This window comes from Temnothorax nylanderi, unplaced genomic scaffold (genome assembly GCF_030848795.1).
Source record: "Temnothorax nylanderi isolate EJ_2023f unplaced genomic scaffold, tnyl_v1.0 TNYL_tig0032_pilon, whole genome shotgun sequence".
NCBI lineage: Eukaryota > Metazoa > Arthropoda > Insecta > Hymenoptera > Formicidae > Temnothorax > Temnothorax nylanderi.
This window is the reverse complement of record NW_027249094.1, coordinates 758188-772895: the sequence shown is the minus strand read 5'-3', so window position 1 is coordinate 772895 and position 14708 is coordinate 758188. Positions and strand designations below refer to the sequence as shown.

At 36.6% G+C, this 14708-nt stretch overlaps 4 protein-coding genes across 9 annotated transcripts in view; 2 read left to right on the top strand and 2 right to left on the bottom strand.

The window, feature by feature from the left end:
- The first annotated feature begins 1402 nt into the window (after positions 1-1402).
- Positions 1403-3116, top strand: LOC139770755 (uncharacterized). Its single transcript, XM_071702922.1, has 3 exons — positions 1403-1914; positions 2026-2091; positions 2163-3116. Exons 1-3 carry the CDS (start codon positions 1534-1536, stop codon positions 2988-2990), a joined length of 1275 nt encoding a protein of 424 aa, XP_071559023.1. The 5' UTR covers positions 1403-1533; the 3' UTR covers positions 2991-3116.
- On the bottom strand, positions 2995-4217 carry LOC139770758 (uncharacterized). Its single transcript, XM_071702924.1, has 2 exons — positions 4147-4217; positions 2995-3897 (listed from the first exon to the last, which is right to left on the bottom strand). The coding sequence occupies exons 1-2, from the start codon at positions 4162-4164 to the stop codon at positions 3142-3144; spliced, it is 774 nt and encodes a 257-aa protein (XP_071559025.1). The 5' UTR covers positions 4165-4217; the 3' UTR covers positions 2995-3141.
- Positions 4218-4375: 158 nt separating this feature from the next.
- On the top strand, positions 4376-8278 carry LOC139770751 (nuclear pore complex protein Nup107-like). The gene is made up of 7 exons (XM_071702909.1): positions 4376-5009; positions 5388-5872; positions 6011-6218; positions 6329-7182; positions 7348-7665; positions 7754-8005; positions 8097-8278. Exons 1-7 carry the CDS (start codon positions 4487-4489, stop codon positions 8196-8198), a joined length of 2742 nt encoding a protein of 913 aa, XP_071559010.1. The 5' UTR covers positions 4376-4486; the 3' UTR covers positions 8199-8278.
- A 2-nt stretch (positions 8279-8280) lies between these two features.
- LOC139770753 (protein Skeletor, isoforms B/C-like) overlaps positions 8281-14708 on the bottom strand; it is a 71942-nt gene continuing 65514 nt past the window's right edge. For all 6 annotated transcript variants that reach the window (XM_071702915.1, XM_071702911.1, XM_071702910.1 and 3 more), the window contains one exon: positions 8281-14638. In XM_071702915.1, coding sequence (XP_071559016.1) covers positions 14492-14638 — 147 coding nt within the window. In that variant the 3' untranslated portion in view covers positions 8281-14491. The remainder of the gene's footprint in view (positions 14639-14708) is intronic.

Sequence of the window (14708 nt, the reverse complement as noted above, 5' to 3'; positions counted from 1 at the left end):
GTGTAGAGATATAATGCCTTTTAAAAATCTCATTTCTTCACTACGCCTGCAATTTGCATTGCTTTGCATTTGTCATCTTCTTAGATTTTGTCGAAAAATAATTTTATAGAGGTATAATTATCTTTATTTATTGTATTTTTTTATTTAAAATAGAAAATAAGCTTTCACTGCTTTTGCTCCATTTATATCAAATATATAAGTTTTATTCTTATTTTTATTCTTTTTAGATTAAATGATATCTTGATTCCACTTTATTTCTTCAAATATTTATAGAACTGTCTTTAACTGTCATAAAAAAATGTGTGTGTATATATATATATATATATATATATATATATATATAATATGTATAAATGTATGTCCACAGTGTGTTGAGCTTAGATCCGTGGATTTTCTAGTTCGAAATTGTGAGGATTAATCATCCTTGCAGAATTCGTCTAACGCATCCCTTTTTATTCAAAGAGATAAATTACAACAAACGCTAGAGAAACGCGCTTATATATTGCCATATAAGTTTAACATTAGGACGCATATTACATCTTTTGAAGCTTATAGATGTAACAACTATTATCAAAAGGATAAGAAACTTACAGATACTTTATGGTTCGTTTATTGCGCCAATGAATGCTAATTCTGCTGTCATCTAGTCTTCGAGTTTGTAAAATACATTTCAAATATGACCGCGGATATCCGATTATCTAACTATTCAGTCATCGGTTACTCAGAACGCTGTATTATTGACTGCTCCGATTAGCAGTCGATAATTATGTCTATGTATCTGATGTATGTATATATACTTAATAATCTTTAATTTACTAATGTGTCCATTAATTTGTACCAATGTAGATTAGCTTTAATCCCGGTTTAACTTTTTATCTTCTAGTTCTAGGAATTAGAATAAAAAAAATAAAATCTAAGTTAAACCGAGATTAAAGTTAGTCTGCATTGATGAAAATGGACATAATTGAGTAAAAAATACCGAATATCCAATATCTATCTTAAAACGGCACTTATCATTATTTAAAAAAAGAAGAGAAAAAATCGAAGACAACTCTACTCCGAAATGTTTTCCGAAATGTATCCGAAACAATCAAAGAGTTTGCGTTGAATAATTGATTGATAACTCTATTCAAAAGAAATTATTAACTCTATAGTGTTTATTTGGCAAAATTTATCTTCGTTTTTATATAATAAAGAAATTAAGTATCAACGGAAAGTATCGAGATTTTATTCTACTCGAGATAATAAGATTTTGAAAAAAAAAAGAAAAATTATTTATATCTGATAATTTATTATTATATTATTTAATAATTGCAGTATTATTTATGAACTGTGATAAAAATGGGAAAAATTTTAGATACAGAGCTACGAAGTGTGTAGAATGAGGTCGCTGGACGCGAAAACTCTCTCTCTGCTGGCTTTCAATGGCACCGATCTGAAAATCTGTCAGAGCATCCGAGCATCGTCCAGTGTGATGGTTATGTCACGCTTGAATGTCCAGAATCCGAGTGTAAAACGTATTCCTGATCGAAAATGAGCCTCGTGGCGTACGACAGCAGCGACGAGGGCTCCGAAAACGAGGAGAACGAGCCCGCGGAGCCGATCGCCGCGGATCCGAACGATGCGGATAACGACGCGACCGAGGCCGTAACCGTGCAAATAAGCTCGAAATTGTCCTTACCTGCTCCGAGAGTAACTTTGCAAGATACAAACGACGAGGAGGAAGAGAAGAAAGAGAGCGACGGTAACTTCCAGCAATTTCTCGACACGCTGCCGAAGCCCAGAGATCCCACTTTCACGGGCAAGGTCGAAGAGGTGGAGGATGATATTCTGTTGAAGAAGGAAACGAAAGGTCAAGTCCCAAAGCCAGCAAAGAAACAGACAGTGAGGATATCAGTGCCTTCTTTATCGGAGGTATGCGTATATAAAAAATTAATAATAAAAATTAATAATTAAAAAGAAATGTAAATTTAGGTCTTTAATTTTATCGAACATTCTGTATTAATCTCTGTCATATGTTATCAGTTTAAGGATCTTGAGGAGGAGGAGGAGGACGAGGAGAAGCCAGCCAAGATCGTACAACCGTCACTGGTAAATTTAGAAAATTTTCTCTGAATAAATATACCAAGCAGATATAACTCATGAATTATTGATCCTTGTAGAAAGGCTGTGGACTCTTCGCTTTATTGGTAGCACCAAAAGGGGAGACGACAAGCAAGAAGACTCTAGTACCTCAGGCTGTTAAGAAAGCAGCGGTGAAAGCAAATGTACAACAGTCAAAAACGAAATCCAGTACAAGTCAAAATGATTCTAAAGTAAAAAGGCAAACTTCGGATAAATCGCATAATGAATTGAGCTCTGACGAAGAAGATGCGATAGATTTCTTTGGGCTAGCTACAAATGAAGATGCGCCAGGCAGTTCCGCAACAGGATTATTAGACTCGGAACTGTCTTCAGATCTTGTACATAGGCCAGATGCTGAAGCTTCGTTCGTGGAAGATCACAGCTCTACCTCGACGAATGGGCAAGCGAGCAATTCGAGCAAAACGTTAACAAGCAACATTATGAATTTACCTAAGGAAGAGATTTTACTGAAGAACCAAGCAGAGGTTGGCCCGAAGCTGCCCGTTCCTGAACAAGAATACAATGTCGACGTAGAGGGCAACGTTGCCTTTGACGAGAAGGCGATCGAGTATCTGTGTGGACGACGAGGTATAAAACGCAAGGAAATCGACGAAGCGGATATAATCGAGATAAACGGGGAAGACATAAAACCAGATGAAAGAGAATGGCTGGTAAAGGCACTAACGGAGGAAACTGTACACAGGCCGGTGTCTATGCAAGGCGGTGGGGTGAACTCTCAATCCAAGAAGAAACATCAGATAACTTATCTGGCGCATCAAGCTAAGGCCATGGAACTGGAACTCAAGAATCAATGGTCTCAGAATAGAATGGCACGGAAACAAACAAAATCAAAATACGGTTTCTAAAAGCTATGATTTGTACAAGATTCTTTTTAATGCGTGCACATGTAATCTTTTAGTTTTAAGGTAAATTAATGTGATATATGTATGAAGAATATTACAAATATTGAAATATATTGAGATTCCAAGGAGTTTGAGATGTCGTTGAAACTCGAGCTTACTGAGTCTTTTCCAAAAACATCTGTTCCAAGTTCTCGTACTCTTTCCTCTTGCTTTCCACCAGCAATTTAGCCTGCAGCAAATTGGGCGGTAAATCGCCATATTGAGCGAGCGATTGGTTGAGATCTACCAATCTGCTCGTCTTCTCCAGATACAATTTATATTTATTCAATATTTTTTCCGAATAGTGTTCGTCGACTTGCATGTCACTTAAATCCGCCTCCAGTTTCTCCACAGCTTGCTGGTACTCCTTCAATTTTGTAGATAGAAAAACCTTGTTGCAATAGATATTATCCTTATCTTCCATGATGTCAGTAGTGTTCTTAAGGGAATCCACCTCACCTTGAAGATGATCGAGCTTTGCCTGTAACCTTGTGCAATTTCTAAACAAATTATCATACTTGATGGACATTTGCTTCTCCTCTCGTTGCCGCCTCTTCTCCTCTATGATCTTCCGTTCTCTAACAACTAGCAGCGCTGTCTCATCAAATTCGAATAGCTTCTCAGCTTTCAGGATTGAAGATACTTTCTCTAAACCTTCCCTTATGTCATTGGGGAGGGACTTGACATCAAGATTCAATTTGGTCAATAAGGTCACTATCTCCTTTGTATACGCGACGTTCTCCTCTGTTGTCTCCGAGATGGCCTTTCGCAAGTGGCGAAGCAAGACTTCCTCCGCTGATACATCTCCCTCGTGGCACTTCGCAGCACCAGTTGCAGTACAAACTGAATCATTGTGTGAAAGCGATGCTACCTATTTTCAATTGATTACTGATTAACGTCTATCTTACAAGATTTATTCTTAAAATCATTAACAGTAAAGTTATTTCTTTAATAATTATTCACAATATAACTGATAGCATTATATTACTCTCAAGATTTCTCCTTAATAACCATTAATGAAATTACATCTTTAATAATTATTCATAATAAAGCAAATAACGTTATATTGCTCTGCACGCATAAATATAAGTTTTTTGACATTCTTGAGGAAAAAACCCACCTTACTGATGTCGTCCATCCCATCGATTGTTTTGATCTAACCGTCACTGTCAAATAACTTGTTGAATGGCGCGTGCGAGGAAAGACGAGAGATGTCGCAGCGTCGCAGCTGCTCGAATGTCACTAGAAATGTCACTTTGTCCCTTTTACGTCAAAAATCCCTACGTCCGCGAGAAAGATGTCAGAAAATAATAGAGTCGAACGTTGGTAACCGTGTAGAGGCGCGCGTATTACCGGCGTATTTGTTTGTAGGTCACGTGGCGTTTTCGACTTTCAACTTTCAACGCCCCGAGCCGAGATTTCTTGTCGAACCGCGTTGGCCGCGGTTGTCCAGGTGGAAGATGGATTCGTCGACCGACGTCAAGGAGAACCTCGACCAGTCGATTCGCCTGCTGAGCCAGCAGAACAGTCAGCGAAGGACGTTTTTGAGGTTAAGCGGCCAGCGCAGCACCACCCCGAGGAGGATATCGCTGCAGCCGGCCGGTCAGTCGCGAAAGGACGCCGACGATGGTAGGCAGACGCTCAACGACACGCACAGCCCGGGGATGGCCGACAGGACCGCGGGGTCCAGACTGAGCAAGCTCCACAACGTGGAGATCGACAGCTCGCTGACCCTCGCGCCCCACGAGATCCGCGACATAATGGTGCGCTCGGAGAGGAACGACATCACCATCAAGGAGATGATGGAGGACAGCACGGCGACCGGGGCGATCCTGAAGGCGAACGAGCCGTGGCGGGAAGCCAAGGCCAAGCTCTACTACGACTTCCTGCAGAGCGTGCAGGCGCACTTCTCGGAGGCGCAGGTCTTCGACACCATCGCGGACTTTATACAAAACTGCACCGACACGCTGGACATCATGAGAGGTATTGAGAAATATGGAAAAATTAAATGAAGGAACAATGGGCCAACGATACGAGCTAAATTTAAGATATTATATTAATAATAAAGTTTATTTATAAGTATCAATTGTTAATCTTATTCTTGTAAATTTTATTTCAGTACTGAAGAAGAATAAGTAAAGTTGAAACGCTGTTTACCTATTTGCGAATAAACTTTATTATTAATATAATATCTAGAATTTAGCTCGTATTGCTGGCCCATTATTCTCTCATGTTATTTTGCATAAAACGAGCCTAATATTTCAATAATATGGAAAAACATCAATTTTATTGTGTTATTTGATCATTTTGTAGCAAATTGTTGGTATTAAGTTTCAGCGAAATGTTTGTTATGTCCGATAGGTATGCAGTCAAAAGTTGAGAATACGGAAGTAGCGGAAGAGGAAACTTCTTTGGAAAGTGAGAGAAACACATGGAGACTGATATACTGCCTCTACCAGAACCGTATAAGCAGCGCTGGTTTGTCTACTCAAATGGAACACGATGGGCCTGTAAACAACAATTATATCTCTGAGAAGGATATTTTAGAAAATTTGTACAAGTCTGAGGGCTACATCAGGGAATATCAATTGATTATTGATTGGCTAGAAAAAAATGCTCTGGATCAGGCAGACAAATATCCGTCGATAGAGCTCTTTACCGATAAAACAGTAGCCTGGGAAAATACGGTTCATCAATTGCACAATCAGAACTTAAAAATTGCATTCGGCTCGTCCAGACCACTGGTCTCGTCCCTCGATCCCGATGCACCGATACGGGAGGGTAAACCATTACACGATCTGGACAGAGAAGATGATGCCAGACTTGAAAAAAGAATGTTTATAGAGGTACATATAGGTTATTTTTAAGATTATTATTTTTTATAATAATTATAATTTGTAGAAATCTTCTAATATAAAATATGTAAAAAAAATTTGAAAAGATGAAAGAAGTATAATTGATATTTTAAAATATGTATATCGTAGGTACGTTGCGGACGTCTTCAGAAAGCACAATCACTGGCTATGCACTGTGGCCAACCTTGGAGAGCCGCATGTTTATTAGGATGGATTCCTAATCACGATCCAAATTACAGTAATCCATTGACAGACACTAAATTACCAATCGAAGGGAATCCTAACAGAAGTCTTTGGAAATTATGCGCTTGGGAACTATCTCAAGACAAACGCATAGGTAATCTATTTAATATTGTAATCATGTAGAACGCTTTGTTAGAATAATTTCTAAAGATTTTAAAATAATGAAATTTTTACTCATTTTTAACTTTTATATTTTCCGTGCAGGTGTATTCTATCGTGCCATATACGCAAGTCTTTGCGGCAATGTCCAACTTCTACTACAGATAGCATCGTCTTGGCAAGATGCATTGTGGGCATATGTGAAGAGCCTTCTTGATATCAAAGTCGAATCAGCACTGAGGTTAATGATGATAAAAATATATACAGTTATGCCGGAGGAATATTGGAAAAATGAAATCTCGTTGGAAGACGCGTTCAAAGAATTGCACGCGTCGAAAAATCCAGTAATACGTGCCCAATCTAACAAACCCGATCATTTAATTCAAAAATATATAATATTAGATCAAATACCGAAGTTGATGGAAGAGATCGAAAGTATGATTGATATCGGCGCCTGCGACTCGCAGTTCCTCAGATTCCTGGCGCATCTAATACTGTTCTTTAGGCAGATCGGGAAAAGTACAAAAGATAAAGTGGAAGACAAAGTATTGCTGGCATACGTTCGCGTCCTTATTGAAATAGGCGATCCGACTTTAATCGCGTTCTACACAGCCACGTTACCTCAGGAGGATCAAATAACCAACTATGCCTCTTACTTAGAATGTGTTAAAGAGCATGAACAGCGGAAGAAATGTTTACGCGCGGCGGAAGACGCCAACTTAAATGTAGAAGCTATTACGAAATTGGTGGTGGAAAATATACGTAAGAAACACCTAGAATGCGATGCAACGGACTTAAAAGGAACTATTACCGAGGCGGATATGGAAAAGATTAATGGTCTGGATTGGCTGATTTTCTATCAAAGTCAAAGAGAAGAAGCTTTACGACAAACAAACGCGCTCATTAGATACTTCCTGACTAACGAAAAGATCGATGCGGCGCGAAAAGCATTTAACAAGGTAAAGACTGAAAATGATTGTCTTAATTATTATATAAATTTTCTCATACTTTTCAGCGCAGTTTCTAAATAATTCTGCAATGAATTACTTTTATTAATATTTAGTTAAACGGTAGTTGTTTTTATACGTTTTTATAGTTAACGGTATTGTTTTTATGTTGCACAGATCCCATCAGATTCGATAGAATCAGTTATGACCGAGTATCCGACTATGGACTGCACACTCACGAATCTTACGATTACTAATAATTTGTCGAAGAAAGCGGCTGCATCGGTAAGAGAATACCTTTGTTATAAAACGTATCTTGACGCTCAAGAAGGTTTCGGCGAATGGTTCTCGCACTATCATCACGGTAAACCTACGCCACCGGAAGAGTTGCCGACGTATGCCACGTTTACGGAAAAGGTTGCGTACGATCACAGAAAGACGCAGTACAATTCAGAATTCGAAAGATGGAAATCTACGATGCAGCATCATACGAAGGTGCGCGAAAATATTAATGCAAAATATAATAGCACAAGCGAAACCGAATGCGGGGATCTAAAACTAAATATCTGTTTCCTCTTTTCAGGCTGTGAAACAATTATTATTTAATGTTTTATTGTTTCCCGACGGCGGCTGGCTCGTCGATTCAAAGGGTAGCAACGACGAGCCATGCACGCCCGAAGATGAACTTAGAGAGCATCAGTTGGAAAAACTGCGCGAAGTTTGTATCCCTAAAGTCACACTTTTGTTACATTCGGTTATGTCCGAGATGAACGAGCACGACGGTTGCATTCAACTGGCTGACATACTTGCTTCCGAGCAACATCAGCTGTACAAAGTATGTATAAACAGTAAAATAACTATCGTAACATATTTAAATATAAGTTTTGTAAAAACCATATATATTAATACATTTATTGTCTTTATAGGTATTTTCAAAGGAAAGATTACGCGAGATATTTAAAAAGATCTGTGAATCTTCTCTCGTCTTAATGGATCAAAAGAAAGATCCTTGGGGATATCCGAAATGAAGAATATGTAGATAATATATTACTGTATAAACCTATTTTGTATCGCTCGCTGGCCTTTCGCATTAAATGTACAAAGACAATCTTCATGGTTCTTTTTTCCTTTTTTCTTCTTTTTTTTTTTATAAAACCAGTTTATTGTCAACCACAAGAAGTGAATATAAAATTTGATACAATGTTCAATAATTCGTAATCATAATATATCATATACCTCGTGATTACTTAGATATGCTCTTTTTACCCAATTAGTAATAAATGTGGCGCTATCAAAGCCATTAAGATTAATGTGTGAAACGTGCGATGAAACTCATAGTCCGTAAAAGAGCAGAACATCCTGAGATACATTTCGTAGCAACACTTAGAACTCGGTTTTGCAGTTGACAGACACTTCTAATCACGTATCTTGATCGCACAAATATAAATTCGCGCACGGCAAACGAATACTCCGTACGAATACGGAATGCAAGAATAATGCCTGAAATGAAACGACGTATCCTATAGATAGAAATCTGAACGTATGTCGTACATTGAAGAGCAATAAGTGATATGGTTCATTGCGTGTTCTATTCTATTGTCAAGAGAACGATGTTTTTCTGTCGAGAAACGGGAGCAGTCTTCTTTTCCAGCCAAAATTTCCCTCTCTTCGGACGCATGGCTTTGATTTTGAAGATCGAACGCGTGCGCCTTCTAAATAATACTACAGGTGAACTGAGAGAAACATTTATACGGTACATTACATATAGACTATATAAAGAAAATTAACATTTTCGACAAAGTTCCCTATCTACTAAACAATCGGAATTTTAACGACGCTCGCGCGCTCCGCGATCGACGTTGCCCGATTTTGTTTATCTTACGAGATATGTCAAATTACGATTTAAACAGTAAGGATTGACTTTTCATTAAATGGTGCTCGCGACGATGAAACCATGAGCATTGATATCTTAATAATCTCTAGGCAAATTTACTTCGGAATGAATGAATAGCTACAGATATCATTTAGAATAACTTTCTCTAATGCATATGTATATGAGAAAACCATCATGAATTTTCGTCTCAATACGTGAGATGGGGGCCCGAAGACACAAAAAATACTTAGATCTTGACCGCGCCGAAAGACAACAACATCTCAGAAGACTTAAAAACGCTACATCAAACGTTTACAACACGGTTGAGCATCTAAAGAGATTTCTTTAGACACCTTCAAACATCTTTCAGACACCTGCGTTGTTTGCGTATTCACTTGAAATTAATTTAAAGGGACATGTTTGATGATATATTATATATTCGGTAGATTCGAACAATCGAGAAGATCGTTATTTCCTATATTTCAGCACGGTGTTATCCAACATGACATCCCCGCGGTGAAAGAAGGATGTCGTGTCAGAATTCTTCGGCATTCTTGCAAATACTTTTCGAATTTAAACTCGAATATAGTTCGTGCATTTGCTTGAAACAGGAGGTAAACGAGCATCTTGGATAAAGTGTCCGCGATAATGATTAGACGATTATATAGTAGAGTTAGTTTGTTAGTTAAGCTATTCTAACACATAAATGCTGAAGAGAAACGAAAGGGTTGACAATTTCAATGTTCCTCGGATACAATTCGACACGCGCGCGCTAGTCCTGCAAGACGATCAATTTTCGTTCGCCAGCTAATACTTTCACTCGCTACGTGAGACGTCATGATTTTTTTCGGTACGGATGCACTTTTCGTATGCAGAACGATATATCTAAAAAGTGCTTAAAAATGAGTGCCTTGCCTACGAAATTTTTCCCATGAGATCACCAATTTTCGCGAAATTCATCCTTTCTAGGAATCGGATGCATCAACATCGGATTTGGCGTTTAAATCTTCAGTCTTTTCATTTATTATTGATGAGCCATCAATACTCGAAGAAGACAGCGAGTGCTCGAGGAAATTAATACAATCAAGAACGTCAGATGCAACGTGGCTCAATTTACACGATCTAGATTAAATAATGCTATAATAGAATTAAGTAAAAGTCGAAGAGTATTAATATTCTTCTAAATTGGATATCTAATCCCGTAGAATCAACAAATATACTCTTATATATAAGAGTTGTTTAAAATCTTAAGATTGAAATTTAAAAAGTTCTAATTTTTAAAAAATTAGAAAAACAATACGGGAAAATTCTGAATCTTTGTTAAGTCTTCTTTTTCGTTGCAGATTTAATTAACACGCATTCTTCTGAAGAAATGTAATAAAGAGCTCTATTTCTTCAGAAATAAATTCTATATAATATAGAAAGAAGATATAATTAACGCTGATATTGTTGCAACCGTTCCGATATTGCGACTTCACACACCGCAAAAAAGGTTTTTGCGGGACGCAACATTTGCAAAGATTAAGCGCGGTATGATTCGGATCCATCGTTCATCTGTACATATTAACGACGCTTCGTTCCTTGCTTAATACAAACTTTAAAATAATTTTTATCTCGAACTCTTACAGCTATTTATTCCCCTTACCGAAAAGTTACAAGACCGTTCGTACTTAAAGCGATCATTTTTACAATATATTGTCTGAAATATTAGTCTGCGCGTATACAAAGCTAGTTGTACAGTTTTGAAACGTATACAATAATCGCGCGAAAAAGAGAAGCCAAAATGGAAATATAAGAAGCTTTTGCAATATCGTGTAAATTTTGCATACATCGAACGTTGAAGTAATGAATATAATGAATGGTGATGAAAACGCAGAGTAATAAGCGCTGATACTAACTCGCAGTTAGTTCACAATATTCGCAAAACTTCTCTTTTGACATTTGTGATAAAATGTATATAATACATATATAGAAATACAGTAGTGCAAAATCTTCCTAATAATTGCTAATCAGAGTATATCGATGCCTTTAATAAGCCGACAGTATTATCAAATAATTACAGAGTATTTTTAGAGTAAAATCGCAACATTGTTCGTGTTGTTTCCACGCGTAAATATAGCTTTTGAAAAACGTATGAAATCTAAAACGAGACATTGCAATTAAAACGCAACGGAAGATGCGCTAAGACGTCATTCCAAAACTCTTTTGTAAAACCTATCGTTAATATGATTATATGCCTAGTTTTCATCAGAATCCGCTGTTTATGGAAAAATGCATAAATTGCATTCGTACATAGTAACGCGTTAAGTTTCACTCTATCTCACCGCACCTCTGTCGCTCCACGTGTCTTACATAGTAACCGTGCATGGATGGAAGCTTATAAGTAGACCATTTTAGTTATATTAATTCAAAGATAGATCTAGAGTTGTAAATATTACACGCTAAGTACCACTAACAATTCGAAATCACGTTTGAAACTGTACAACATTGACGGTAACTGTTCGCATGCTGTGCCGGACGACTAATATTTTGAATTTAGTCTCCGGAGGCGCTTCCACAAACACGTTTCATTTATCCTCTTTTTATACGTATTAATGTACAGTAATATAGCCAAAAAGTTCCCTTAGGACCTAAGCTATTATTTGTCTCTTATGAACTAACAACTTGGGATGTCATCGGGCTGCTCCTGGAAAAATGGAATTACGCACTGGCCAACTGAAGAAATAACAAAGTAGGTAAGGTAAGAAAAGTTATATAGTTATATAAGAAATGTGTAGAAATTATTAATACAAAGATGTACACTAGCGTTTCTTTTTACTTCATGTAATTTTGCGAGACTAATTAATTTAGACACATAACGATTTAGAGAAAGATGTAAAAACGTCAGAGAAGATAATTAATTATTTGTAATGACTTGAACTAAAAGACTAAAAACTCATTTAACATTTTTGACTTAACTTCGTTAATTACTGAAATTAGTAATTACCGAAATTAGTAAAATTTTATTTGTACTCACACTACGAACAATATATCTATATACGTTATTGTCTATATATTATCTGTACATGTACATCATGCGAATGGAACACTTCACCTACGCGACTTACGACTTATGTTTTATTGCAGAATAATACACTGTTTATAATTTGTCTCGTACATTTATATGGGCGAATGATTGATTCGTACACATGTAATTCGTTATGTAAATTTGTGAGCTTTGATTATAGCTAATTTAGGAAAGAAAGCGGCCTTTTCTGGGAGCAGCCCGCTTCTATTGTAAATCCTGCAAGTTGATAATTTATTATTGTCATTCACAGAAGTAGGAGTTTTATCCACTTACAAACTAGAATCTGTTACTTTCAAATGGTTTCCTTAGAAAAAGAAAAAACGAACGGATGAAAAATATAGCGACATAGCCTACGTCTCGAGCAAAGATCTCGTTATTGATCGGGATTGCTCTCAAGTATTGTCATATCGAAAATTCAGCGACACAAACATCGATTAAACGTTCTTATTGTCATTTATTTACTTACGGTAATTAATACGAGTCCCTATATAACGCTCCTCTCTCTTTTTTAACGGCTCATCCTTCGTAAAGCTAGATAATGTAAATTTCAGAGAGTTCTGTTCGGTATATGTATGATACTTGTGTGTGTATATATGTATGTAATTAAATACAGACTGGTCTTCGTGCGATAAGCGGTTGAATCGCAAAGAATTTGCTGCTGCGAATTTTGTGGACACCCCGGCACTTAGGAGCTGGACACATTTAAAACTTGACATTACGAGAGGCGTTACACTAAATTCACTACCCTAAATTGATTATGTATTCCGCTGATTTCTCTTGGTTGCACGTCTTACATATCCCTTGTACGTTTTGCGATATGAGACATATCTGTCTGCAACAAGCCGTCTTTTGATATTTTTTGATAATTTTATGTTTCCTTCCTTTATTGTACTTATAGGAATTATTCTTGCTACTCGCGAAATATACGCGAATAATGCGTTGTTTAACAATTATATATAGTTGTGTCGGCATAAAATATATAATTAAAACCGTATTGAATATTTGAAGAAATAGTTTTTGAAAGAGTTTTCTTCTATGATATTTTTTTCTATAAAATTTAAACTGTAGCTTTACTCATGCGACACGCTTCACGCACAAGAGACCAGTTCCAAAGTACTAGACGGTGTCCTTTTGCCGAGTGAGTCCTAATCATTGTAATTAAAGACATTTATTATCTGTACCCAAGGCACATTTTACACTTTCATTCCGTTTTAGGAAGGTCCACTCTATAGTATATACATATTATTGTTATACGTATAAGGGATAGTTTGTAACTTGCACATCACCCTTAAGTATTACTTTTTCTTTACTTTCTTGTACATAATTCACATTTCGTTAATCTCTCTTTCTCTCTCTCTCTCTCTCTCTCTCTCTCTCTCTCTCTCTCTCTCTCTCTCTCTCTCTCTCTCTCTCTCTCTCTCTCTCTCTCTCTCTCTCTCTCTCTCTCTCTCTCTCTCTCTCTCTCTCTCTCTCTCTCTCTCTCTCTCTCTCTCTCTCTTTCTCTCGATTGACTACTCTACGTATTATTGTCAAGTCGACAGCATTTATAAATGTATTTCTTACGTATTATCATCGATTTAAAGTTATATTAAGATCAACTATAGTTTTGTGCAAAATTTACATTGTACATGCTGATGCACCTCCATTTCTCCGCATCAAATTTATATCTATAGTTACGTGCTAATCAGCTCGTCCGCGGATATTGTTTTGACATATCCCTTCCCTAATAATAAACAATCGTTCTTGTCCAAATTTCATTAATTACTTAGTTTTGATTATAATTATTGTCTGAATTTCATTTGTTATTCAATCCTGATCATGATTATTGTCAAGATTTCACTGATTACCCATCTCTAAACATTATTATTATCAGCTCGACTTTATGTCAAAGAATATGGAAATTACTCAGTTCTGATTGTAATTATTGTCAGAATTTCATTGATTATTCAGTCCTGATCATGATTATTGTCAGAATTTCATTGGTTACCCACCTCTAATCATTATTATTGTCAGCTTGACTTTATATCAAAGAGTATGGAAATTTTGCGTTCATGTTCATACATATATATGTGTATGCGTGTACTTGTGTATATATGTAAATGCATGTATATGTATTATATATAATATATATATCTCATATATATGTATATATAATATGAAATATTGAATCTGATAGGTCTTAAAAATATTTTGCTAATCTTTTACCTTACAAGTAAATCTTACGTACTAAATACTTTCATACAACCTTGTATGTGTTTCGTCGATTTAACAATCGTGTGTACATTGTTGTAGCTATCGTAATCATCTTAAATCGATCAATTTTCGTCGTCATCTTTGTCTTCTATTATTTGTTCCACGTTGAAAGAAGGAAACGCAATGATTCATCTTGAGAATAAAAGAAGTGCGATGATGGACACCACAGATGTCGTAAACGCAGGCAAAACTTGACTGACACCGTTAATGTTTCTCAGCGACCGTCCCGGGTCGACGACATGAATCTTCCAGCCCAGATGTTTGTGCGTGTAACACTGAACAAGTAAGTTATACGATATTGTAATCTTCTCAGAAAATGAATAAATTTTAATAAGATTGTTTAAA

Coding starts and splice junctions, on each gene's coding strand:
- LOC139770751 (XM_071702909.1), top strand. CDS start 4,487: ATGGATTCGTCGACCGACGTCAAGGAGAACCTCGACCAGTCGATTCGC. Junction 6,219..6,328: donor ATCTCAAGACAAACGCATAG/GTAATCTATTTA, acceptor TTTTCCGTGCAG/GTGTATTCTATCGTGCCATA. Junction 8,006..8,096: donor AGCAACATCAGCTGTACAAA/GTATGTATAAAC, acceptor TTGTCTTTATAG/GTATTTTCAAAGGAAAGATT.
- LOC139770755 (XM_071702922.1), top strand. CDS start 1,534: ATGAGCCTCGTGGCGTACGACAGCAGCGACGAGGGCTCCGAAAACGAG. Junction 1,915..2,025: donor CAGTGCCTTCTTTATCGGAG/GTATGCGTATAT, acceptor ATATGTTATCAG/TTTAAGGATCTTGAGGAGGA. Junction 2,092..2,162: donor AGATCGTACAACCGTCACTG/GTAAATTTAGAA, acceptor TGATCCTTGTAG/AAAGGCTGTGGACTCTTCGC.